Below are 25,386 nucleotides of genomic sequence, written 5' to 3' on the forward strand. Positions count from 1 at the left end.
CGAGACCAGATGGCAACCAAAACCCAGACAAAACAGGGAGATGAGTTATACTTCAAATCAGAATCTGGAAAAGTAAGAATTGTACAAGGCTTTTCTTAATGTTGATGAGGCTGGTTCAGCTGGTCTTTGGTCTTTTAAGTATGCATGGTGGTGGTGCCAGAACAACAACCCTGTTGACAATCCTGCATTTCCAAAATAGCTATTGTGTGAGCAGTGACTGCATATCTCTTTTACATTGCCCTGCAAGTTAAAACTCAGGTTGTGTACCAGATAGAGTTCAGACACTGCCTTGACTTCTCTGCTGAGATTGATTGATTGTGAAGAGCATCATTTGCAAGGGTGACTTTTTACATGGCTTTCTATTCATACAAGTCACCAAGCAGTTACTTTAGTGCCTTTTTGGTTCTTTTACAGGAATGTTTCACCTTGTGGGGTGCTTGTAAATGTCTTTTAATTACAATTATTAACTGAGGTTGGTCATCTTAATCTCACAATTTTGTTTCTTTTGTTTCTGTTCCCTGAATGGATTATAGTTATTTGTGGTGACAGGCGGGGAGGAGGGAGTAGTGAATGTAATTAAGAGTCTGCATGTTTGAAACAGTTTTCTGCAAATAGCATGTCCCAGAGACAAGTATTAAATTCAATTTCTTGTCCTTTAAGAATGGGCTTACAAAGTGAACTGCAGAATGGTTTCATTTGCATGTGCAAGAATGAACTGAAAGATAGTCCCAATGTAGCCAAAGCTCAGAATTTGTGTTTCTTGTATAGGAGCTGTCTGCATCAAAGAACTCGTATTCCTGTACAGTATTCCAAAACTCTTCCCCATTCTTTAACAGCAACCCCTAGAGCTAGATTGGGCAGCCCCAGGAGTCTTCAACCTAACCCCTATGGTAATGATTCTCAAATGGGGTACCATGCAATGTTAACACTGTTAGGTGTGCAAACGTGATTCAGAAGATAAAAGCCAGAGATTTCAAATAGGATTTCATTATGTGAAAGAAATTCTGATCTGTTGTGGTTTTCTGAGTTCTTGGCAACAGAAAAATCATTCTGTTATTTTTTTGTAGTCAAAAAATGAGTGAAAACTAAGAACTAGAATTTTCTGACAGGTGCCTTGAGTCTAAAAAGATCAAGAACCATTGCTGTATATGGAGAAGTCCCCCCCTGACAAGAGCTCCCAAACCACATTCTTGAGCCTAGCTGGGAGTCCCCTTTGCTGCTGCAGCTCCCTCTTAGAAGAAGAAAGCCTACCTGTGGAAGCCCTACATAACAAATTCTTCCCTTATCTGCAAGACATGAGCATCCAACTGCCCCTCCACTGTCCCCAAGAGCTTTGCAGCTATCCATACCCTTCATTTAGTTTTGACCTGACCTGCCCCGTCCATCAGTACAGCCCCAACCCCTTCTCCATTGCTTAATACCTAGAGCGATCTCTGGGTAGCCCCACCAGCCTTCAGCCTTGTCTCTCTAGGGAGATTCCCTGTAGGTGAAATCCCTAAGCAGACCTGTTCATCCATAGCAAGTGACCATGCACATTGAAATGTTCTGCTGTTGGCAAATTTTGGCTAATTTCATGATTATGTGAAATTGTTCTGGACTTTCCACATCTGGACTCTTCAGATAACATGTTTAAAAAATCAATTTTTGTTTAGATTTCATGTGTTGCTAACTAGATGAGCACTGAACACTTTGTACCCTTTGAAGACTCTTGACCTTAAAGTATGGACCTGGACTTTTACTATTTGTTTGGAAATGAAAAAGGCTAGTGTAATTGTAGGGAAGGATGCAAACTTGCTCTTTTCCAGTACAAATCCTACAGGGTGGTTGTGGTGGTGTGTTTTAGTACCTCATGTATGGGTTTGTATAACTTCTCTCTAAATCTGAATTTATCAGGATTTTTTTTTAATTCCATATGAGAGAAGGAAAAATGGTAGTGACCCTGTTAATGAACCAGTGCAGGGGGGTTCTATATTTAATAGCACAGAAGGCTTTTTTCCCAGCAGTTTGAGACTCTAGGTATTAAAGGAAAAAGGATAACTGGAGGAGAGTGTTAATGTGCAATCATAGTTAAGATTAGGATGTGCCTTAACTGTGCATTCCCATGTTTTCAAATGTCTTGTATTTTTCTAGTTTCACTAAGGAAATTCAGAATTAGTTTTGCATGGTTTTTCTTTGATAACTGCTAGGGGTGCACCGATAAAGATTATCTTGGCCAATACCACTAGCCGATCAACCAGCCTTATTAGCTGATTCCGATCTGATAACCGATTTACAGGAATGCAGCTAGGCAGTGTGGAGAGCAGCTCCTTGCAAGTAAGTGTATGGAGGGGAAGGGGCATGGAGAGGCAGATCGAGGCCCCCACAGTGAGTGAGGGAGTGAGTGAGCTCATTGAATGAGCTTTAGTTCAAGTGCCACTACCACCATTCTTAAGTGCTGGGATGCTTTTAACTGGAGTGGAGCCAAGCGCAGATGCAGGCTACCTGCTGTGGGTTTGGAGCTGTCTGCTCTGCTGTCTTTGCCCTTGGAGTCCCATGCTAGCCATGCCCCCTGCCTGCCTGGCAGCGGGGGGTACAACTCCTCACCCCCACTGCTGTGGGGCAGGCAGGGGACAGGTGACCGGCACAGGGCTCCTAAGGGAAAGGCAATAGAGTGGAGAGCTCTGAGCAGGAAGGGGTTAGCTACCCCAAAATTTGCCTTAACCTCCCCCCGTAGCCAGCCCTCCTGCTACTCTCCCACCCTGTACAACTGAGCCCAACCTGCTCCTGCACACTCCGAGCCCAGCCCAGTGCTGCCGCCCCCACCCCACTGAGAAGAGACTGGCACCGCCTCTGGCCCCAAACCCACAGCAGGTAGCCCACATCTGCTCCATGCACAAATATAGGGGGGCACATGCCTCCCCTGGGGTGCACTCAGCGGTGGGGAGTTGCACCCCCCTGAATGAGCTGTCCATGGTACCGTCCCACTCCCCACCCCAGCCCCAGGTCTCTTTCACTGCCCTAGCTGGGCAGTGCCCCCAACCCCTACTCCACTCCCTCCCTCACTGCGGGGGCCTCGATCTGCATCCAGGGGTCCCGACCAGAAGGCATATTATATTTATCAGTGACATTATTGGCTACACTGACCAAAAAAAGCTGATAGCTGATAATGTTAATTTTCCTTTTATTGGTGCCAATCCAGTATGGTACCAATACATTGGTGCACCTCTAATAACTGCCAAAAAAGAGAGTTTTTTATTTTATGTTTAGTTTCATCCTCAAATTTACATGGAAACGTTTAAAAATGCCAGTAGATATTTTCTGGTATATGTCACCCTCTGCCATGCATAAAATTGCAAAGAAGTTTATGTTAATGGCCGATGTTGTGTATCACTTTATAAATAGTGAAGAGGGCTCATCTGCTGGTTCAAGAGATCTGTATTTTTGCTATGAACTGAGTAAAGATAATGTAACAACCATAGCAGTGGTATCTTTTGGTATCAATAAAATTATAAGCTACTATGATGTACTTGTTATGACTTCATGAGCCTATAGGGATATAAGTGTAGCATAACCAGTCTATCTTTGACCCAGAATGAAACTGGGTTAAATGTTAGGGTAGGCTGATGCAGATGTGAGTTTGTCAGAGCTCCTGAACTGTAACTCCCCCTTTTTTCTTAAAGTTGTTAAAATATGTTTGTACTAAAATCTTTGATACTTGGGATCTGGAAAGAGCTGCGCCTGCCCTCTATTTGCTGTATTTTGTGATTCTCTCTCTTTCAACAGGTTTATAATAGTTTAATGAAGGAGTCGTGCCTTCCTGGCCCTTCTTTAGCATTCAGGACTGATTACCAAGCTCCCCTTGTACTTTGGCCTGGGATAGACGGAGAAGAAACCAAGAAACAGGTGTGTCAACACTGAGTCTTAATCACATTATTGGCATATGGGACTGAGTTATATTGAGGGATGAGGGTGGGACATTGTTCTTTACAGGTTTCCCTCACTTTATGCTGTACATGCGTTCCTGGAAAAGAGCACATGACTTGAATTTGCATAAAGCATACACTTTACAATGTAACAAATAGGGATACGTTCCAAGACCTCAACTGTACTGACCCCCAGAGCCATTTCTACCACTTTTACAAGTCAGTTATGGTACTCACCAACAGCAGACAGTACACACAAGCATGGGGTGGTAGTGAATGTTACCTTAAGGGGGATGGCAACTACAGAAACATGTGTCACAGAGCGAGGAGCACAGATCCACACAGGAGACTATATTTTGGTCTGTGTCACTCCCACAATGCACTGTACAAAGCAGCCGACTGCGGGCTTCCACAACACCAATTGCATATAACGAATTTTTGGTATAAAAAATATCATCACATAAGAGCAAATTCGCACGTACAGAACCCGCAAAAAGCAAGGGAAACCTGTACAGGCAACCCCCACTTAGTGCTCGGTTTTTCTGGAACCAGTTAAGAGCGCTAAGCGAAACAGTGTTAAGTGAAACCCATTTCCCCATAGGATTTAATGTAAATAAAGATAATTGGTTCCGCACCACCTGCCAGCCCAGACCCCATGCTCCCGCAGCCCCACCATGGGCCCTGCTGGCCCAGGCCCTGCACTCCTGCTGGCCCTGGCTGGGCCACTCTCAGCAAGGCACCATGCAGGCTCCACCAGGGAAGGCTTCAGCTCTTCCCAGCCTGATTGTTCCTCCACCCCGATGGCCCCTGCCAGCCACCAGTGCACCTGTGCACGGCCCCAGCTGCCCCACCCATGGGGGCCTGAGTTGGGGACTCACCCACCCAGGAATTTATGGTGAGAAGGCAGCGGGGCTGTGGCACAGGGGAAGCAGTGGGGCTGCCCACCCACATGTGCCCTGCTTTGCCCAATGGGGGCTCCCTCCATGGCACCCGGCACTGGGATGAGCCGCCACCACCAGATTGCTGCAGGCTCGGGACGGCATCCACGCCCCATGGGTGAGTGTGTGACCAGAGTGGAACAGGGCTCAGGCTGCAGCCCGGGGCCGGAGGAATTCTGTGGGCTTGGCTTGCACCAGCCCAAGCCCTGCACTCCTGCTGGTCCTGGCCTTTGGCCCCACACTCCTGCTGCCCAGGCCCCACGCTCATGCCCCTCTACCCGCCCCTTCTCGCTGCCGCCACCACTCCGCCCCACCCACTGGCCGCTCCAGCACCACATGCCAGAGGACCCTGCGCTCCTGCCACCCTGCACTGGGCCCTGCTGGCCTGGGCTCCCAAACTCATGCTGCCCAGCCCCCGACCCACCCCTTCTCGCTGCTACCGCTCCTCCCCACCTGCTCCTACACCATATGTGGGAGTGGGCCCCAGGCTCCTGCCACCCCTCCCTGGGCTCCTTCACTCACTCACTTCACTTGCTGCCACTGCTTCTCCACACCCCTGTACTGAGCATTATAATGAAACGTGCTGAGCACTGAGTGAAACCGGGTAGGTATTTTAAATGAGCACTATAACGAAACCACGGTAAGTGAAACTGTATTAACTGGGGGTTGCCTGTACTCTAAAAAACCAGGAGGAACTGGTACAATATATCAAAAGCTGTCAGCATAATTATGTACACAGTAACATGTCTAAGATTGCTGGTAAATTTTATTATGGAATAGTTGAGGATCTGGAACCATAACTACATACCTAATTCCAGTTGATGAGATGATCCTACTTCTTTGCTTAACTATCTACTTCTTCATGAAAGGCTGGCAAAAACACTGAAGCCAAGGGGAATAGAATACTTACTCGGACTTTGCCCTTTCCTCTGGGAAAATGAGGGTTGTTTTAACTGAGATTTAAATCAACATTGTTGAAATCTCAACACTGTTACAAAAAATATTTTCTTTCCTGTAAGGTGAGCCCTTTTTTAAGTACAATCAAAGTTAATTTTTTCATTTGCATAAATTGGAGCCCAAACAAACTACAAAGTATCTTTTATGGAAGATGAAGAGGGAATATGAAGTTTGGGGGGAGGTGAGAGACCTACTCAGTGGACAGGGTAGGTACAAGAATGAATAGGTATGAGAAGTGGTGGGGGCAAAGAAGAGTTGCATTAAGAAAGGAATGCATATGATAGGACAGGAAGTTCTGGTTCAAGATTCTGTGTGCGCGCGTGCGTGCTTCCTAGACTGGCTGGGACTCTTCCATACTGGAATGTTGCGGAGGAGGGGGCAGGGGAAGAGCAGGGGGTGTACTCATTTAGGGGGTTGGGGGGGAGTTGTTGTTTTTTTCTGTTGGTAAACCCATGCTTTGTGGCTTTTGGCAATCACCATCTGGAGCCATGGAAAAATTCCGCCCTCTCCTTTCCCCCTGTCCCCTTCTCCTCCCCCCCCTGCCTTGTGCATGCTCTTTGCTGGTTTTGCCTTCCTCTGAAGCATTGGGACATTGTCCACAGATAATGCCAGGAGGTTGGATTGGGGTGAGCTAATGCTTCTACTAATACGTAGCAAATTCAGAGATTATGAGCTGGATGGTCTTGCTGATTTACCAGTTTTGGAGACTGGAAAGAATTTTCCTGTAGCTCAGACTTGTATAGTCTGGTGGGGTGGGAAAGACAGTAAATCTTTTTCTGTAGTGTGGTACATAAACCTTTTACTCAAGATCTTCTCAGCATATATTAACACACTGCTTCTCTGTCACTGCAGTGGCAGGGCATTGGCAGTGAACTAATCTCCCCTACTTATACTTATGGCAAGACATACTTAACTGGGGGAGGGGAAGGACCTAGTCTTGGATTCAGATAAATGTGGTAGTTTTCAAGTGGAGTTGAGTAGCTTATAAGATTTCTTGACCTTACTAGTCTCACTGGAGGACAGCTCAGAAGCTCATTCTTTTGATGACCTGCAAAATAGTCTTTGAGTTTCCAGCGGACATTATAGGAGCATAGCCCAGGAAGCCCTTTCTGGTCCTATCAAGCCAACTCCCTTGTATTCACAGTAATTTAATCAAGGAACCCCTAACATTTCCACTTCAAGCCTTCACACAGAACTATAAGACACAACACCCAAAACACCCTGTGACCCGCCATAGGAATAAGTGGGGGAGATTAGATCACTGTCAGTGCCCTGCTATTGTAATGAAAATGAAGCAATCTGTTGATACTCTGAAAGGCCTTACAGGGAGCAAGTGTTGAAATACAAAGAGTGATTTAAATACAGAGGATACAGAAGGGGGTAAGAAAGGAGAGGGTGCACTGATGAGAGAGGCAAAGGCAGGTTGAAGAGAAAAAACAAAAGTAAACCCATAGAGACATAGGGCTCATAGACTAATCCAGGTAATGGGGGGGAAAGTCTGTTTAAATGTACTTAACACACATTAAATCTGCAAGTCTTTTTATAGCATCTTACTAAGTAAGCTGTTTAGGAAAGCTGATGCATCTTAGAATTAGTCTGAAGTAAGGCAGAGTTAGAATTATAGAAAGTTAAGGTTGGAAAGGACCTCAGGAGGTCATCTCTTCAAACCGCCTGCTCAAAACAGGACCATCCCAAACTAGATCATCCTAGCCAAAGCTTTGTCTAGCCAGGTTTTGAAAACCCCCAAGGTTGGAGCTTCCACCACCTCTCTGAGTAACCTATTCCAGTGTTTTACTACCCTACAGAGTTGGATGGCTGAAAAATTGGCTGATGGGGCGCACGCAGACAGTAGTGGTGGACAGGTTGTACTCAACCTGGGGAGATGTGAGCAGTGGGGGACCCCAGGGCTCGGTCCTCGGGTCCTCACTGTTTAACATCTTTATCAGCGACTTGGACAAGGGGGTGGAAAGCACGCTGTCCAAGTTTGCTGATGACACTAAGATGTGGGGCGAGGTGGACACACTTGAAGGGGGAGAGAGGCTGCAAATAGATTTAGACAGACTACAAAAGTGGGCAGACAAGAATAGGATGGGGTTCAACGTAGACAAAGGCAGGGTGCTGCACCTTGGGAGAAGGAATCCACGGCATACATACAGGCTGGGGAGTTCCCTTCTTGAAAGCACAGAGGCAGAAAGGGATCTTGGAGTCATTATTGACTCCAAGATGAACATGAGCCGCCAATGCCAGACTACAGCCAGCAAGGCCAGCCATAACTTGTCATGCATCCAAAGGTGCATCTCAAGCCTGTCCAGAGAGGCGACACTCCCCTCTACGTGACTTTGGCCAGGCCGCAGTTGGAGTGCTGCGTCCAGTACTGGGTGCCACACCTCCAAAGGGATGTGGCCAAGCCGGAGAGGGTTCAGAGGAGGGCCACCCGCTTGGTGAGAGGGCAGCAGGACAGGCCCTACGAGGAGAGACTGAACGACCTGAACCTGTTCAGCCTCAGGAAGTGGAGGCTGAGGGGGACCTGGTGGCTGCCTACAAACTCATCAGGGGAGAGCAACAGCAAATAGGTAGAGCCCTTTTCTCCCCAGCACCACCTGGGGTGACAAGGAACAATAGTAATAAGCTGATGGAGAATAGGTTTAGGTTGGAGATCAGAAGGCAATATTTTACAGTTAGGGTTGCCAAAATATGGAACCAAGTTCCCAGGGAAGTGGTCCTCCACCCTACCTTGGGCAAATTCAAGAGGAAGTTGGACGATCACCTGTCTGGGGTCTTGTGAACCCAGCATTCATTCCTGCCTGTGGCAGGGGGGCAGGCTAGAAGATCTGTTCAGGTCCCTCCTGACCTTAGCTACTATGAAACCCGCACCGGGGGGGGGTAGTGAGGGGGTGTCACAAGCTTCCCTTGCTGCAACTTGAGACAGTTGCTTCTTGTTCTGTCATCTGCCACCACTGAGAATAGTCTAGCTCCATCCTCTTTCAAATCCCTCTTCTGGTAGTTGCACCTTTTAGACTAATACAGCTTTCTTGAAGTCTTTTAAAAAATAACTATGTTATTATAGGTGGTGTTTCTAATATGTAGAATGCGAGATTATCTGGAAGCTTTCCAAAGCTTATCTGTAGTACATAGCAAATTTTCCTCCCTTCTGATTGCTCTAGTTACAATGGAAGCCTTGGGACCAAAGATTTCCTTCAGTCAGTATTTGAGTAGGGGTTCTGATTTCACACATATCACAACTAAGGGGATCAAGACAGACCTTAAAACAATGTGGTCTGAGTAGAAAATGTTTGAAAGGTGTCAAATGAAGAAATATCTTCAGTCTTTTTGCTTCCTCTGTGTAATGCTCGTCTCCTGTATCAACTGCTTCCACTTCCTAAGTCAGTGCCTCTCTTGGGGTTGTCCTTCCTTTCAGAGACTCTACTGTAGAAGTCTTGTGAGAACTGTCCAGGGAGTGTTGGTGGCAGGGTACCAACTCCCCCTGCATGGTGATCCGGAAAGTGTTTCAGTAACATCAGAACATCATGTAATTTTCTTTAACCATAAAAATAAAATATTTAAAGTCAAGTTGAAACTATAGGAAGAATAAAATGAAAAATTCCATTTTGATTTCATAGGATCATAGGATAGTAGGGTCAGAAGGGGCCGCAGAAGATCATCTAGTCCAATTTCCTGCCCAAGGCAGGACTGACCCTGTCTAAACCATCCCAATGTCTGTCTAACCTGCTTTTAAAAATCTCCAAGAATGTCCATTTCACAACCTCTCTGCATAGTCTGTTCTGGTGCTTAACCATTTATAGTGAGAAAGTTATACAAAATATCCAGCCTAAATTTCCCTTCTACAATTTAAGACTATTGCTCTCAATCCTTTCCCTATGGCTAAGCCTTTTTTGGGGAGGAGGGACACCAAAAGGTGAACTGGATCTGGTCCATGAAGCCACATCATATGGCCTGCAGGGCTCCCCACAGGTCCAGAAATTTGGTGGTGGGTAGTGTGGTGGCAGTGTAAATTGCCATGGCTCCTGAATACTTGGTAATTCACAAAACTGCAGCTTATCCTTCCACCAAAGTTTCAGACCCATAGGCAGCCCCATGGGCCAGATGAGACAGCTTCATGTGCTGAGTCGGGACTGTAGATGAATCCTGCACAGCCAAGTGAGTTGAGCACCACTAGTCTCTCTCTCTATCTTCTCTATATTCACCTTTCAGTTGTTCGAAGGTTGTTATCACATCCACTACTGCCCCCCCCCCCCCCCCCCCCCCCCCTCCTGTAGTCTCTTCTCCAGGATAAATAACTACTTCTTTTAAATCTTTCCTCAGGCATGATGTTTTCCAGACCTCTTGCTGGACTCTTTCCAATCTGTTCACATATCTCTTGGAGTGAGGGGTCCAAAACTGGACAGGGTATTCTAAGCAAAACCTCAGCAGTGCCAAATAGTGGGAGAACTGCTTCCCATGATTTGCAAATGAGTTTCTAGTAATACAGCCTACATATAATAGGTGTTGGCTCATATTCACTTCATGGTCCACTGCGACTCCTGTGTCCCTTTTTGCAGTACTGGAGCCTAACCAGTGTTTCCTCAGTCTATATTTGGTCATGTGATTGTTCTGTTCCAAGCGTAAGACTTTCCACTTGTCCTTGTTGAATTTCATTTGAGTTGATTCAGACCATTTCTCTAGTTTTATCAAGGTAATTCTGAATCCTAGCCCTAATCTCCAGAATGTCTGCAGTTCCATTCAGTTTGGTGTTGTCCACAAATTTTAATAGTTTAAAGAATATTTTCCATTAAAAATTCTATTGAAATCATCTTGTTTTGATTTCAGTAAAATGGAAGAAAGGCACCTGGATTTTTTTTACCAGTTCTAGTAAATATTTTCTGTTTCCTACATTACATCTTGTAGCAGCTACAGCAATTACTTGAGTATAAATGGAAGGAAAGAATTCATGAGACCACTGTTGTTATTAAGAGGGCACTCTGGAAAGGTTTGAGATCTTGGTCTTTTCCTTGCTATTAGGTAGCATATGATGCTGTGTCTTTCATTCAGTCCTGCAGCATATGCAGTGTGAAAACATATCATTCTTCCATTAAGGAGAAACAGAAGCTCTAAGCTGATAAGCAGGGATTAAGCAGAGATGATTGACACTACTGTCTGTGGCCAGAATTAATGTTTTTGTAACAGCCAGCAACAGGCAAATTCTGTAGCAGATTCTACAGGGTTTTGATTATAGGGTTTTTTTGTGATTAAAGGATTTCTGTGATTTGAAGAATCATCTTGGCTCAAACATAAACCCATCAATGCTCACAGTGCTCCTTGCATTGCCACCAAAACATCTTATTTTTCTTTCCTGTAGCGTCAAAACCAGTACCTGAGGTATAGACGTCTCTTTATGGATATTGAGAGAGAACAAGTAAAGGAACAGCAAAGACTAAAAGGACAACAAAAGAAAATAGCAAAGTAAGTGGACCAGCAACTGGAAGGCCTAAAATTGGGCAACGCCTGTGAAATCTGTGGGGGGAGAAAACTTGCTGAAAATAAAATGCTGGCTCCCCAGAGGGGGGCTGGCCTTATGATGGACAGTCCTTGCAACCAGTCAGTGGCAGGGGGGAGGGCCCTGCCATGATCAACCCATGAAAATGGTGGCCAGCCCTGTGATCTTCCTGTTAAATCAATTGGCCACCTCCTGGAGTTGGATAGATCCCTACTAAAAGGACATTTGTGATTTACCTAGTTTGACCTTTCCCCATAACATAGGAATTTTTATAAAAAATGGAAATTGGTTATATGGGCCAAATACAGCCCATGGAGCCAGAGGTATCCAGCCTGCGGGGTTCCCCACAGATCAGGAAATATGGCAGCAGGGACCTGATGGCTGTAAATATGGCCACCCTACCCTGCTGCCAACTTCCCAAAACCCAAGCCCTGTAGAGCAGGTTAGGACTGGGTCACACCCAGTCCCACAGCTGGTTGGGGTCAGGCCACATCCCCTTCCCCTATGGGGTGGGGTTGGGGCCAGGTCAGATTCCCCTCCCTACCTCCTCCTCTCCCCACCATGGGGCTGGACCACAACCCCCTCCCCCCACAGGGCTGGGCCATGCCACTTTCCCCTGTGGTACCAGGCCATACCCTGCCTCCTGGCTGCAGAGCCAGATTAGAGCCAGTATGCCCCTTGTCCCACTCTGTGGGGCCAAATGGGGTACTGCTCCAACTGCTCTGTACTGGATTGGGATCACTGGCAGATCTGGCCTGCAGATGGCCTGGCCATTACCCACATGACCCGCTGGCTAAAAAAGTTGAGCACCGCTGATCCAATCCAACCCCTTTTGTGACACAGGATCATCCCTGTGTCAACCCACCCTATACGAATTCATTGTCTAATCTTTTTGCAAAACTACATGGTAAACCCTGACAACACAAAACATAACACAACACCCATACCTGCCACAGGTAAAACTGGGGGACTATGGTGGCCAATGTCTCAGTGCTGTAAAGGTTATTTATATAAGCTTGAGAGATCCAAGGAAGAGGGCCATGCACCCTACTATAGAAGAAGGTAAAAGCCCCCATAGTCCATACCAATCTGACTATGGTCTAAAATTTCTTTCTGACCCAAAATAGTGATGAATATGACCCTGAGCAGAGGGGCAAGATCCTCTAGCCAGGAACCTCTGGCTTTAAGTCCCAGCAGAAGTACTGGCACACCCCAGTTGAAATCCCAGCCCTGGCTGCAGCCGGCACCCAGTGCCTCTGAGGAAGGCTTAAAAAACCTGACATTGTAGCAGCAAGGTGAAAATTCCCTCCCAGCCCCATGTGGCAACCAGCAAAGCCCAGAAGCATGGAAAATACCTATAGTAGAATGTAGAGGCATAACTGTGCTATGGTCCTCCCCAACCAGTGGCTGTCCAACCTCTTCTTGAACACTGCCAGTGGTAGAGAGTCCACAACTTCCTTAGGCAGTCTGTTCCACTGCTTTGCTGTTCTGACAGTGAAGAAGTTTTTCCAGATATCGACTCTTAACCTACTTTGCTGCAACTTCAGGCCATTGGACTGCATCCTCCTGTCTGCAGTAGGAGGAAAAAGGTGCTTTCCCTCTTTATAGCAGCCCTTCAACTATTTGAAGACTGCTATTATGTCCCCTCAAGCACCTTTTTCTGGAAGCTAAATATGTCTGGCTCCTTCAGCCTGTCCTTGTGCGACTTGCCTTCCAAGCCCTTTGTTGCCCACCTCTGGACCCTTCCAACCTCTCATGTCCTTTTTAAAATGTGGAACCCAAAGCTGCACATAGTACTCCAGGTGACGCCTAACCAGTCCTGAGTACAGAGACCCTATCACAGGGGTAGGCAATGTTTTTTGACCGGAGTGCCGAAAAAAACCACTACCTTGGAAGGTGCCAGAGTGCTGGCATGCCAGAAAAACAAAATGGGGGGGGGCTCCATGGCAGGACACACTAGTGCGCATGCAGTCACCATCAGCATGGAGCTGATGCCGGAGCTGTGGAGCCCAGTGCAGCTGTTTGCAGCCTGCTTGACGCAGCTGCCCCATGCCCAGAGCCCAGGGTGGCTACAAACAGCTGTGCCAGGCTCCGGAGCTCTACCATCACCCCTGTGCTGGTAGAGACCGGGGTTGCGCTGCCTCAGGCCCCTCCCCCACTGTGTGCTCTGAAGTGTGGGTGCACATGCCAGTACAGAGCTGATGCCAGTGGCACGTCTGTTCCCAGCCTGCCTGCTGCACCCAGCCCCGGCTCTAGGTAGCTGCTGCCAACCATAGATCCTGGGCTGCTTGCAGCTTCCCAGCTGCCTGCTGGGAGCAGCTCAGGCTCCGGGGTTGGCAGCAACTACCCAGAGCCAAAGCTGGTGGTGGCGTGCCGAGCAAAATGGCCTCATGTGCCATGCTTGGCACACGTGCTGGGGATTGCCGACCCCTGCCCTATCACCTCCTGTGTCTTGCCACCTAATGCTTGTTGATGTAACCTAAAACTACACTCTCCTTTTTTGCACCTGTATCACTCTGCAGACTCATACTGAGCCTGTGATCAAGACTCCCCGACCCTTTTCCATAATGCTGCCATCCAGCCTAGTGTCACCTATTTTGTATCTGTGTTTTTGATTTACTCTTCCTGACCTGTAGCGTCTTGCATTTGTCGGTGCTGAGCTTTATCCTGTTGGCTCTAGCTTAGCTTTCCAGGTATAAAGATCCTTCTGAATTGTGCCTCCCATCCTCCAATATGTTCACAGTCCTTCGTAGTTTGTGTTGCTTAAAGAGGGAGACAAACAGCCTAGAGTAGTAGAACTAGTCTGGAGAAGAGAATACTCAAGGCGATTGCAAGAGCCTGGAAACAAGCTTTTTTCTTGTGGCCATAGGGGACAGGGCTAGGAGTAGTGGCCTCAAGTTGCGCCAGAGGAAATTTTAAATTGGAGGTCAGGAGGAACTTTCTGACTATCTAGAGAAATTGTAGGATCTTCATCCTTAGAAATTTTCAAAAGCAGACATTTATCTGGGATAGTTTAGTCAGGATGACCCTGCCTTAAGCAGGAGGCTAGGTTAATTTGAGGTCCCTTCCAGCCCTACTTTCATGTGATCATATTATTTCTTGATCCTTTGGGATTACCAGGGAAACCTGTAAAGGCTCAAGGCCTGATTATTCAGCATTTGTCTACTAAAACAGTTGGTCCTTCTCCCATACCTAAAACTCCAACAGTGCCAGATCATGACATTTTCTCTGCATAAGAGATGTGATCCGGTAGTGTCTCATGCTGAAAAATCGCTACCCATCTTTCCCACCACACCAGAAACCTAGGAGATCAGAAGTCCCTGCTATATGCAGATCCAGGGGGAGGTGTTGGGACGCATGTGGCCATAGCCCCCTTCAGCTGTGGCACATACATCATGAGTGCTCTGATCTCCTTGGGTCATCAGCATGCCTACTGGAGCCTGCATCAGCATGAGTCCAGAACCCAGGGGGTGAATGTCACTGCCACTTGCCCCCATCCCCTTGCTTGTCGCCCAGTTCAGCAGCAGTGAGGCGGGGAAGGTGGAGAGCAGCAGTGACATTCTCCCCCTTGGATTCCTGAGCTGGGACAACTCAGGCTCTAGAGCAGGACTGGGCAAAATGGTGGATCTGGCCAGTGGCCCGACTCCATTTCCAACCAGCTGCATTGAAACTGGCTGGGGCCAGTTTCCATGGAGACCCCAACAGCAGCCAAGCTGTGATAGCACAGGGCTGGGGTTTCTGTGGAGACCAGTCCCAGCAGCGCTGGCAAGGCACGTGGCAGGGCGCGGAGGTGCTCTGGAGCCGGGCTGGAATCTTGCAGGGTGACAGCATGGTCTAGAGCCAGGGCAGAGCCACGATCTGCAGCCTGCATGCTTGAAACAGAGATGTGCAGGCAGTGGATTGTGGCTCTGCCCTGGCTCCTTGCAGCAGTGACAACGCAGTCTGGAGCCAGGGCAGAGCCATGATCCACTGCCTGCACGCTCCTGCCCAGGGTACGCAGGCTGCAGATTGCAGCTCTGCCCTGTCTGGACCATGCTGTCACCACCGTAAAATCCAAGCCCGGCTCCGAAGCAGCTGCCTGCCCTGCAGCACACCCTGCTAGCAGGGGTAGCGCTAGGGAAGGGCTTGGGGGGCTACAGACACCCCAAAATTCCCTGTAGCCCCCCATAGCTGCCCCTCTCAGTGGTGCTGCCCTGCTGCCCATCCTGCATAGGAGGCTGCAGCTGAGCCCGCCCTGCTTCCACCTGCAGCACAACCCCCCGTCAGTCCCCCCACCAGGAAGAAGGTGGCACTGCTGCTGCCTGCCAATGCTGCTGGGGCCTGTCTCCACAGAAACCCCAGCCCCATGCTATCACAGCGCGGCTGCTGCTGTGGTCTCTCTGGAAACCAGCCTCGGCCACGCAGGCAAGGGCTGCTGGGAAATCGAGTCCACTGCTGGCTGGATCCAGCCCATGGGCTGGACTTTGCCCACCCCTGCTCCAGAGACCAGTGAGCTCAGAGAATTCATTGTGCATGTGCTGCACTGCTGAAGGGGATGTGTGGCTGACTTCTGCCGCTGATCCATGTGAACCCTACATATGGCACTGTTTCTTCCCTCCTGTTCAGTTCTTCTGCTGCCTTGGTCAGCTATGCTATGGTGCCTGTAAATTTACTGAGACATATTCCCCTCACAGTAGTATTGTGTCCAACACAGTCATTTAGCTTTCTCTCCCCTGTTCCACTGGCACAGCCTTAAAGAAGCTTTCAACATCATCCTTGTGAGCAACACCAATTCTGACACTAGTTGGCTACTACTGCCATGTTACATGCAACCTCAAGGCTTGCTGCATTGTTGCAGAACTGTCACAGGCCAGCTGGGCACTGTGAGTATATCAATTTAGCCACTGGGCTGTTTGTTTCGGGATCAAGCAGGCAGAGTTGGGAGTAAAGCAATGGCAAATTTATTATAGCTTACACACACATAACAGTTAACAGAAAGATAAATGCAATAAGCAGATAATGCAGTATTAAAGAGCTAATAGTAAATAATAACAACAGATAATAACAACAGATAGATAGATCAATCTGTCGCAGGCCAGCTGGGCACTGCGAGGGTATCAGCCACTGGCTGTTTAAAACAACAAATAGACAGACATGGGTTGGTAACTTATCGATAGTCGCTCAATGCCAAGTGCGCACCAGGTGATTCCAGCGAAGTCAGGTGTCCCGGATCGACACTGTCAGAGGGATTACTGGGGAAGATCCCTTGATCAGGATCCGATCCTCACTCACACCGGGAGTCCAGGGTCCGGCCGTGGAACAGCAGTGACCATTCTGTTCCCTCCTTCCTGCTGGTCACCTGATGCACACGCTTTTTATATCTAGTCTTATGCTAATCTGCTGGCTTTAGAGTCATTCACAATCTTGTCCTATAGCTGTTACCCTATAGGATTAAAAGGTGTTAAAAATTATTATAAAAGGTTACTACCCAAACTTGGGTTTATCCAATAAGCAAATTACAATGCAGCATCTTCGGGTTTGAAATTGACATTACTCCGCCTAAATCCAAGCCCTTTAGATCTCTCTGACTATGCTTTTTTGAGATGTACTTTCCTGGAATGTGCTGGGTAGGCCAGGCAGTTGAATCCAGTTTTTATTATCATCAAGACTAAATTCTGAGCAAGAAAAAACCGTTAGGTCAGCTAATATTACAACTATAGCTTTGTCTTTGAGGTCTAGTCAGTTCCACAAACAGTTACAAGTTACATTTGCGGGTTACAAAAATACAAGCTTTATATTAGAGAAAAATTCCAATTGCCTCTAAGAAGCACATATTTATTGCTTATTAATTTCTTTGGTTTTGGCCATCACACAGAACATCCTATGGGACCAACCACTGTCTCAGTGGCATACAAGCTATCCCATTCTACCTGTCTGGCCCGTTTGACGTTGGACCTGCTAGCAGGCCCTGTGTAGCCTGGCAAACTAGGTTCAGCTCTTGATTCCTCCATGTCATCTTTCCTGTTAATGTTGAGTTACCTTAGTTTCTCTCCAGACCACTGAGAACACTGATCCCTAACAGGAGACTCTTGGGAACCTTCTTCCCAGGCACCACTTGATCCAATTGTGGCTTCTAGGCGTGAAGAGTTGCTTATGCACTCACAAACTCCCTGGAGGAGATTTGATTACTGTGTCTTGATTCCTAAGAGAAAAGTAAAAAATTAGTTGCCATCCTTCTTAAGAAGGCTTAACATTTACTTTTATCCACAGACTCAAGTTCAAGATGGTCACCCTTGGAAGGTATTATTCTGTTCTTATATGTGGAGGAATGATTTGTGTCTCTTTAAACACAGAACATTTACTTCAATACTGCCATATGACTCTTGCAGTTTTTGTCATTCACAACCATCACCTATATAAGGTCCTGTGCTTTGGCCTCTCTATGGCCCTAAGTATTTTCACCAAGGTCCTTTTGGCGATAGCCCCAAAGGGAGGCAGAAGATGAATCTACTCTTATCTCAACAAATGATTATTAGGAGGAGATGCCTTCAAACAAAAACAGCCAAATGACAGTAGCCCATTCCAGTCTTTAGGTCTGATGTTATGGTGGGTGTGTGCTATAGACCACCAGACCAGGTGGATGAGGCTTTCTTCAAACAACTAGCAGAAGCTTCCTGATCACAAGCCCTGGTTCTTATGGGGAACTTAAATCACTCTAACATCTGCTGGAAAAGAATACAGCAGTGCACAGGCAATCCAGGAAGTTTTTGGAGAGTATTGGGGGCAACTTCCTGGTGCAAGTGTTGGAGAGGCCAAGTAGGGGTCATGCTCTTCTTGACCTGCTGCTCACAAACAGGGAAGAATTGGTGGGGAATGTAGTATATGGCAACTTAGACAGCAGCGACTTGATTGAGTTCCTGAGGAGAGGAAAGAAGAACAGCAGCAGAGTAAGGACCCTGAACTTTAGAAAAGAGACTTTGACTCAGGGACCTGATGGGCAGGATCCTCTGGGAGGCCAATCCTGAGGAGGAAAGGAGTCCAGGAGAGCTGGTTGTATTTTTAAAAAGCCTTACTAAGGGTGCAAGACAGGAAGACTAGCAAGTATGGCAAAAGGCCAGTTTGCCTAAGCAGGGAATTCCTTAGTGGGCTAAAACACAAAAAGGAAGTTTACAAGAAGTGGAAGCTTGGGCAAAGGACTAAGGAGGAGTATAAGAATATTGCTTGGGTATGCAGGGTTGAAGTCAGGAAGGCGAAAGTGTAACTGGAGTTGCAGCTAGCAAGGGATGTGAAGGGTAACAAGAAGTGTTTCTACAAGTAACAAGAGGAAGATGAGGGAAAGCTCAGGTCCCTTAACTAAGTTGGGAAGGCAACCTAGTCACAGATGATGCAGAACAGGCTGAAGGGCTTGGTGCTTTTTTAACCTTAGTCTTCACAGGCAGGTCAGCTCCCAGACTACTGTACTGGGCAGCACAGCTTGAGGAAGAGGTGAGAAGCCAACAGTGGTGAAAGAACAGTGTAGGGACTATTTATAAAAGCTGGACATGTGAAAGTCCATGAGGCTGGTTGCAATGCACCCGAGGGTGCTGAGGAAGTTGGCTGATGTGATTGCAGAGCCACTGGCCGTTACCTTGAAAACTTGTGGCAACTGGGAGAGTTCCCAGGTGATTGGAAAAGGGCAAATATGGTGCCCATCTTTAAGAAAGGGAAGAAGGAGGATCTGGGGAACTACAGACCAGTCAGCCTCACCTCCGTCTCTGGAAAAATCACAGAGCAGGTCCTCAAGGAATCCAGTTCTAAGCAGTCAGAAGAGGTGGTGGTAATTAGGAAGGGTCAGCATTGATTTACCAAGGGCCAAGTCATGCCTGACTAACCTGATTGCCTTCTATGATGAGATGACTGGCTCTGTGAATGGGGGAAGAGCACTAGATGTTATATACCTTGACTTAGGCAAAACATTTGATGCAGACAACATTCTCCGATAGCATTGTGACAACATTCTCACAAGCAAGCTAAGGAAGTACAAGTTGAATGAATATAGTTTGTTTTATCCATAAGGTGGATAAGAAACTGGCTGGATCGTCAGGCTCAAAGGGTAGTGATCAATAACTCAATGTCCAGTTGGCAGCTGGTCTGAAGTGGAGTGTTCTAGCAGTTGGTCATGGGGCCAGTTTTGCTCAATATGTCCATCAGTGACTCGGAAGGTTGGAGGGAGTGCACCCTCAGCAAGCTTACAGATAACACCAAAGGTGGGGGAGTAGTAGATACACTGGAGGGTAGGGCTAGGATTCAGGGACACCTTGACAAATTGGAGGATTGGACCAAAGGAAGTCTCATGAGGTTCAGTGAGGAAAAGTCCTGTACTTAGCATGGGAAAGTCCCATGCACCTATACAGGCTGGGGACTGACTGGCTAAGCAGTAGATCTCCAGAAAAGGACCTGGGGGTTTCATTGGACGATAAGTGGTATATAAGCCAGCAGTGTCTCCTTGTTGTGAAGACATCTGCCAGCATACTGGTCTGCATTAGTAGGAGTGTTGCCAGTAGATCAAGGAAAGCAATTATTCCCCTCTACTTGGTACTAGTGAGGCTCATCTGGAGTACTGCATCCAGTTTTGAGCCCCCTGCTGCAGAAAGAATGTGGACAAATTGGAGAGAATCCAGTGGAAGGCAATGAAAATGGATAGGGGCTGGGGCCTCATGACTTTTGAGGAGAGCCTGGAGGAATTGGGCTTATTTAATCTGGAGAAGAGAAGACTGAGGCGGGTATTTAATAGCAGCCTTCAACTATATGCAGGGTGGTTTCAAAGAGAATGGAGCCTGACTGTTCTTAGTGGTGTCAGAAAACAGAACCAGGAGCAATGGGTGCCTCTAGGTGTGTGGGACATCTGCTCTGGCACACTAACTACAGCGGGTTGGAACAGACTCTGATTATTTGAGTCTGCTGGAGCATGCTAATTAGCATGTGCCAGCAGCCTAAGCATCTCATGTATTCAGCATCCCTGCACTTCAGAATGGTGGCAGGGGAACTTAACTAGAGCTTGTTGAACGAACTTTAGGTAAAGCGCCCCTGCCGCTGTTTTGAAGCACAGGACGCTGAATACACACGACTCTGCCGACACTTTAATTACTGGCTCACGAGAGCGTGGAGAGCAGCTTCCTCCCCGCCCCCCTCCCCAAGAGCGGCTTCCCCCCCTGCCCGCAAGCATGTGCAAAGACACCCACTGGTCTCCAGTTGCAGCAAGGGAAGTTTAGGTTAGATAAGGAAAAACTTGCTCACTAGGAGAATAGTAAAACACTGGAACAGGTTACCCAGAAAGGTTGTGGAATCTCTATCCTCAGAGGTTTTTAAAAACTAAGTAGATAAAGCCTTGGCTGGGATGATCTAGTTGGGCATGGTCCTGCTTTGAGCAAGAGATTAGACTAGATGACCTCCTGAGGTCCCTTCTAACTCTAATTTTCTATGATTCTATGATTGTCAATCTGGAAAAACCAAAGCTGGTCTTCGTATGAAGACTCTACTTCATAGGAGCCACCCAGGGCTTTGTGCTAGCAAAGGTTTGTCTCTATCAAAACTACTGCTAGCTAAGGGAGCTCATCCTTTTGGTCAAGATTGTGTATAACAACAACATAAAGGACTTTTTTCTCCATTACTAGGTTCTTGGTCTCATATCTTTCATATCTTTTGCCCAAGGTAGGCAAAACAGCAGATCTGGATGGCAGCTGGGTTCCATTTCCCAGCAGCCCCTGCCCACGTCACTGTAGCCAGTTTCCATGGAGACCCCAGTAGTGGTGGCACTGTGACAGTGCGGGACCAGGGTTTCCTTGGAAAGTGGCCTCAGCTGTGCTGGCAGAGTGCACAGCTGGGTGGGGAGCTGCTCAGGGCCAGGGCTGGGATCTTGCAGCAGTGATGATAGCACCACTGTCCAGCAGGTAGTGCTTAGGGATCATTAAGGCACAATTAACCCTTAAATAGAACGTGAAATACAAACACAGACAAGTCAGTGTCCTAAAATCAGTCTAACTTTATTAGTACAACAAGTATTATCTCAGCAATTTCTATATTCAGAGAGAGAAAAACACTTAGTACAGTTATCTCACCCAATCCCAAATGTTACTTTGCTCAACAGTAAAGACGGCCACTCAGTTCCTGAAGCAAAGGGTGCGTTATTGGCTGTGCGTTGAAAGATGGATTTATGATGATGATGATGACAATGCTTAACTTTCTTGCTCCCCCCTTTTATGCTTTTCTTTAACTTGACTCCTTTCATGACTCCTTGCTTTCAGATTGGTCTCTCTGCAGTCAGCATATTGTCCATATTTTATCCTGTCAGGATATTCCTTTGTTCAACAGACCCATCATGAGCACACCTCTTAATTTGACTGTTTCCCAATGTTTTACTTTGGGCTCCTTTATCACTTTTCATTAATATATCCAATCATTTCATCCCTCTGGTTCAGCTGGTTAGTGCCAAGTTCAGTTAATTTGAGCTAGTAACAAAACTATTATTATGTTGTGTTAGAAAAACTTCTCACAGTGATAGAAAAGGAAAGAAACATCATGCAAGCAAACTCAAGGCCATAAGCTGATTGCAAGAGGCAAGGTCAGCTGATATTGCAAACACCAACAAAATGAAAAGTTCTGTATAGCTTCATTGTTATTTGAACTTTAGGCTGAATATAACAGAAAACTTTAAACAATAGTATAATTCACTACTCTAGAAATGGGTGCAACTTTAACCATAAAATATGACAAGCTACCCTAACAGTGACAGCGTGGTCTGGAGCCAGGGCAGAGATGCAATCCACTGCTTCTACCACACCCCTTGTCCAGGGTATGCAGACAGTGGATCAGCTCTGCCCCAGTTCCAGACCATGCTGTCACTGCTGCAAGATCCCAGCTCTGGAGCAGCTCCCCACCCAGCTGCACCCCCTGTCTGTGCTGCTGGGGCCAGTCTCTATAGAAACCAGTCAGTGACCCAGCAGGGGCTGCTGGGAAATGGAGTCTACTGCGGACCTGTTCCGGCCCATGGGTTGGACTTTGCTCGTCCCTGTTGTACACCATCCTTCACCTCTGGGACTTGCAAACCTGGATATGTGTGTGATACTCTCTAGAGAGAAACTCTTTGGACATGATCGGCATAGAACTTCGTATTGTCCTTGGTTGAAGAATCTGGCAAGTCTTTGATAGGAGTCATATATTTATGCTCTTTTTCTCCCTGTGCATAAAAACTGTAATAAGCAGTTCTTGGCTGGGCTGGGGATAACAGACCTGAGATCAACAGGTGCAAGGTCCCTGGGTTCCAGAGGAGATTAACCTCCAGATTTGATCAACTGGAACTGTAGGCAATATAGAGAGCTTGCAACGGTCTTCCTTGCACATAATTCAGGGGTGACATCTGTGCCCCCTTCCCCCCAGCCCTCAACAGCTCACCAAAACTTCTTAAGTGGTCCTTCAGCTCAAGTAATTTTCTAGCAGCTATCTCTGCATTTACCTGTCAGTCAGTAGACCACAGAGTTGTCTCTTCCAACAGCTATCAGGTTTCTTAGGGGCATAACTAAGGTTTTTTTTTCCCACGTGAGGAGCCCATTTCTACAATGAATGTACTATAGGACAGCCAAGGTGGAACTACCCTCAGTGATATAGCAGATCAAGCAAATTTCTTAGCTTCCCACACACAATGTTTCCTCTGCCGGACAGCCTTCTGGAATTTTATACGCATCTTATCAAAGCATCCCACTATTGTGGAAGCATCAAGGGTATGTGCTGCATTTAATAGGGTAGCTCCAAAGCAGTGACCAATAAGAAAGAGCAACTATGTATGCAAAGAGAGATAAATTATTTACTAGTAACGAGTATTCTTCAAGCTGTATTGTCCAAATTGCATGTTAGCATCCTGCTCTTCTTTGCTTTCTTCTCTTCCTGAGAGTCCAATATACTGTAAGATGCCACAGTTGAAAGGAATTTCCACAGTGCTTTTATCCCCTTGGTGTGAGGACACAAAGAGAAGTACAGCTGGAGTCCGCTCCATAGCTACTGCTAAAGCAAAAAGCTTTTGAAATTAAGGAGCACAAAACACAGCCAGAGTAGAAATGTGTATGGGGACAGTACTTTTCAAAGAATACCAGTTACTGGGAAATAACTTCTCCTTATCCAGTTTTCTAATTAGTTTTCTCTGACTTCTGTATGACATAACATCTTTTAATCATAATATGGCTGTGAATTTGGGGCTGGGGTAAACAGGAAGAGGGCCTGCCAGCTCTAGACCCCTATTGGGCATGCATGTTAGCAGTGGAGGGAGCAGAGAGCTAACTCCTGCACTACCCTTCACTCCACCACTGTTAGGCCTGGATCTATTCTGCAAGGCTCCTTACAGTCTGCATCCAGCCTGTGAGGATCCTCACAGTCCAGATCTAGCCCAGGACCACAAGTGAGATTTATACCCCAGACCTATATTGACCAAAGTTGTCAAACTTATCACTTCCTCTCTTCTTGAGATTACAAGTACTATTTTTCCCTAAAATCATATTGATTGGTAATAATTATATTAATATCCTTTAGTCACTTATTGATTTCTCAAATCGTAAGTTCCATTGTTTTGCCCAAAACTGTGTTTAGCTACCAAAGCTTCTGAAGTTGGATTGAAAGAAGTTTTATATACTTGATTTATTGAACAGCTGCTAAGTGGCAAAGCATTAGAAACAAATTGGGAGAGAGAGGTCATAATGGTATGTTATAAGGACTGCATCTAATAAATAGGAGGTAAAGCTCAGTGTAAAATGCAGTCCAGACTGTAACATCTGTTCATTGAGAAATGCTACGCCATGTATAGAAATGCAAAAGTATAGAACTCTTGGTTCAGAGATGCTACCTTTTATTAGACCAACTAAAAATCACAAGAAAATTATCTTTTTCTGTAAGTTTTAAGGCGCACACACCCATCCTCAGGTTCAGGGAAAATTAAAGATGGTAAAAAGTCCCCATAGATAGAAAATAAACTTCATTTTTACACAGAGGAAGCTGAAAGTAGAAGTCTGTTCCTCTGGGTCCATGAAGAGTGTCTTTGTGAGTTGCTCTTTGATGTGCAGATAAGGCAGAATTCCTTCCCTGGTGGTGTCAGATGGCAGAAAGGCAGGAAAGTGTAGAAATCTTTCTTGTTGTTCAGCAATGAAGTTTAAATCCAAAATCTGTTAAAATTTGGCATCTTCCATGTTTCAGGGATGTATTTGGTAGCCAGTTGGTCCCCACGTATAGGGCACATTAGTTCAAATGAGACAGAACAGCAAAGAACTATGTAGGGAACATCCTACCCTGGCCGCTGAGGATGGGCCCTGTGGTAGAGGGCTTATCCATTTCTTAACCTGCAAGTGCATCAAATATCTAGGAAGGGCCAATATGTAAAACAGCATTTCCTATCATAATTGGGCCTTGCTTTTTTGTAAAGGATTGGTTCCTGTCATGCCAGATATGTAATATTCTTTAAAAAATACGTAAGCAATAGGGGGCCCTGTCTTAAGGAACTTATAGTCTAAGTTTTTAGTCCTAAATTCATGACTGATTTACATGTTCTTTTTAGTATCTAGATTTACTGTATGATGACAAAATCCTATTTAATCTTTTTTTTTGGTCTTCTCTAAATCAATACCTGAAAAAAAACCTTCTTTCGCAGCAACCAAGCAATTGGCATATTGAAATACAGGCAGTCCTCAACTTACGACTCTTGGAATTATGACAAACAGTACTTAACAGCTGCGTCCAGCTGGTAAGTCTGGTATGGTGAAAAGGGAGGGGGAAGAGAAAGGATGTGGAGGGGGGCAAATCAAGGTCCCCCACGATGAGGGAGGAGTTAGGGCTGGGGCAAGTTGCTCGTCTGGTGGCTCCTGCCGCTTGTCCAGGAGGGCATGGGGGGTGGGATGTGCCCCTGCATCTGCGTGGGGTGGGCGGGGCCAGAGCTGCACTGGGAGCGGGGACTATGCCTTCCTGCCACTTGCCCAACCGGGGTGGGGTGGGTGGGGCAGGTGGAGGACAAGGCCACTGCACAGCCTCTGGATGAGCAGCGTGCAGTGGCGGGAGGGGCTGGCCCCCCCCCCGCCAAACCCCCGCGGCGCCCCCCCCCCCC

The 25,386-nt window shown here is 46.8% G+C and overlaps 1 protein-coding gene across 1 annotated transcript in view; it reads left to right on the forward strand.

Annotated features, from left to right (window-relative positions):
- The window catches only part of CCDC15 (coiled-coil domain containing 15), a 45,538-nt gene that overhangs the window by 16,332 nt on the left and 3,820 nt on the right, over nt 1-25,386 (forward strand). Inside the window, 3 exon segments of the mRNA XM_025192124.1 lie at nt 1-72; nt 3,763-3,882; nt 11,154-11,257. The exon segment at nt 1-72 is cut by the window's left edge and continues 30 nt beyond it. Of these exon segments, the coding sequence (XP_025047909.1) occupies nt 1-72; nt 3,763-3,882; nt 11,154-11,257 (296 nt within the window).

This window comes from Alligator sinensis, unplaced genomic scaffold, assembly GCF_000455745.1.
Source record: "Alligator sinensis unplaced genomic scaffold, ASM45574v1 scaffold625_1, whole genome shotgun sequence".
Taxonomy (NCBI): Eukaryota; Metazoa; Chordata; order Crocodylia; family Alligatoridae; genus Alligator; species Alligator sinensis.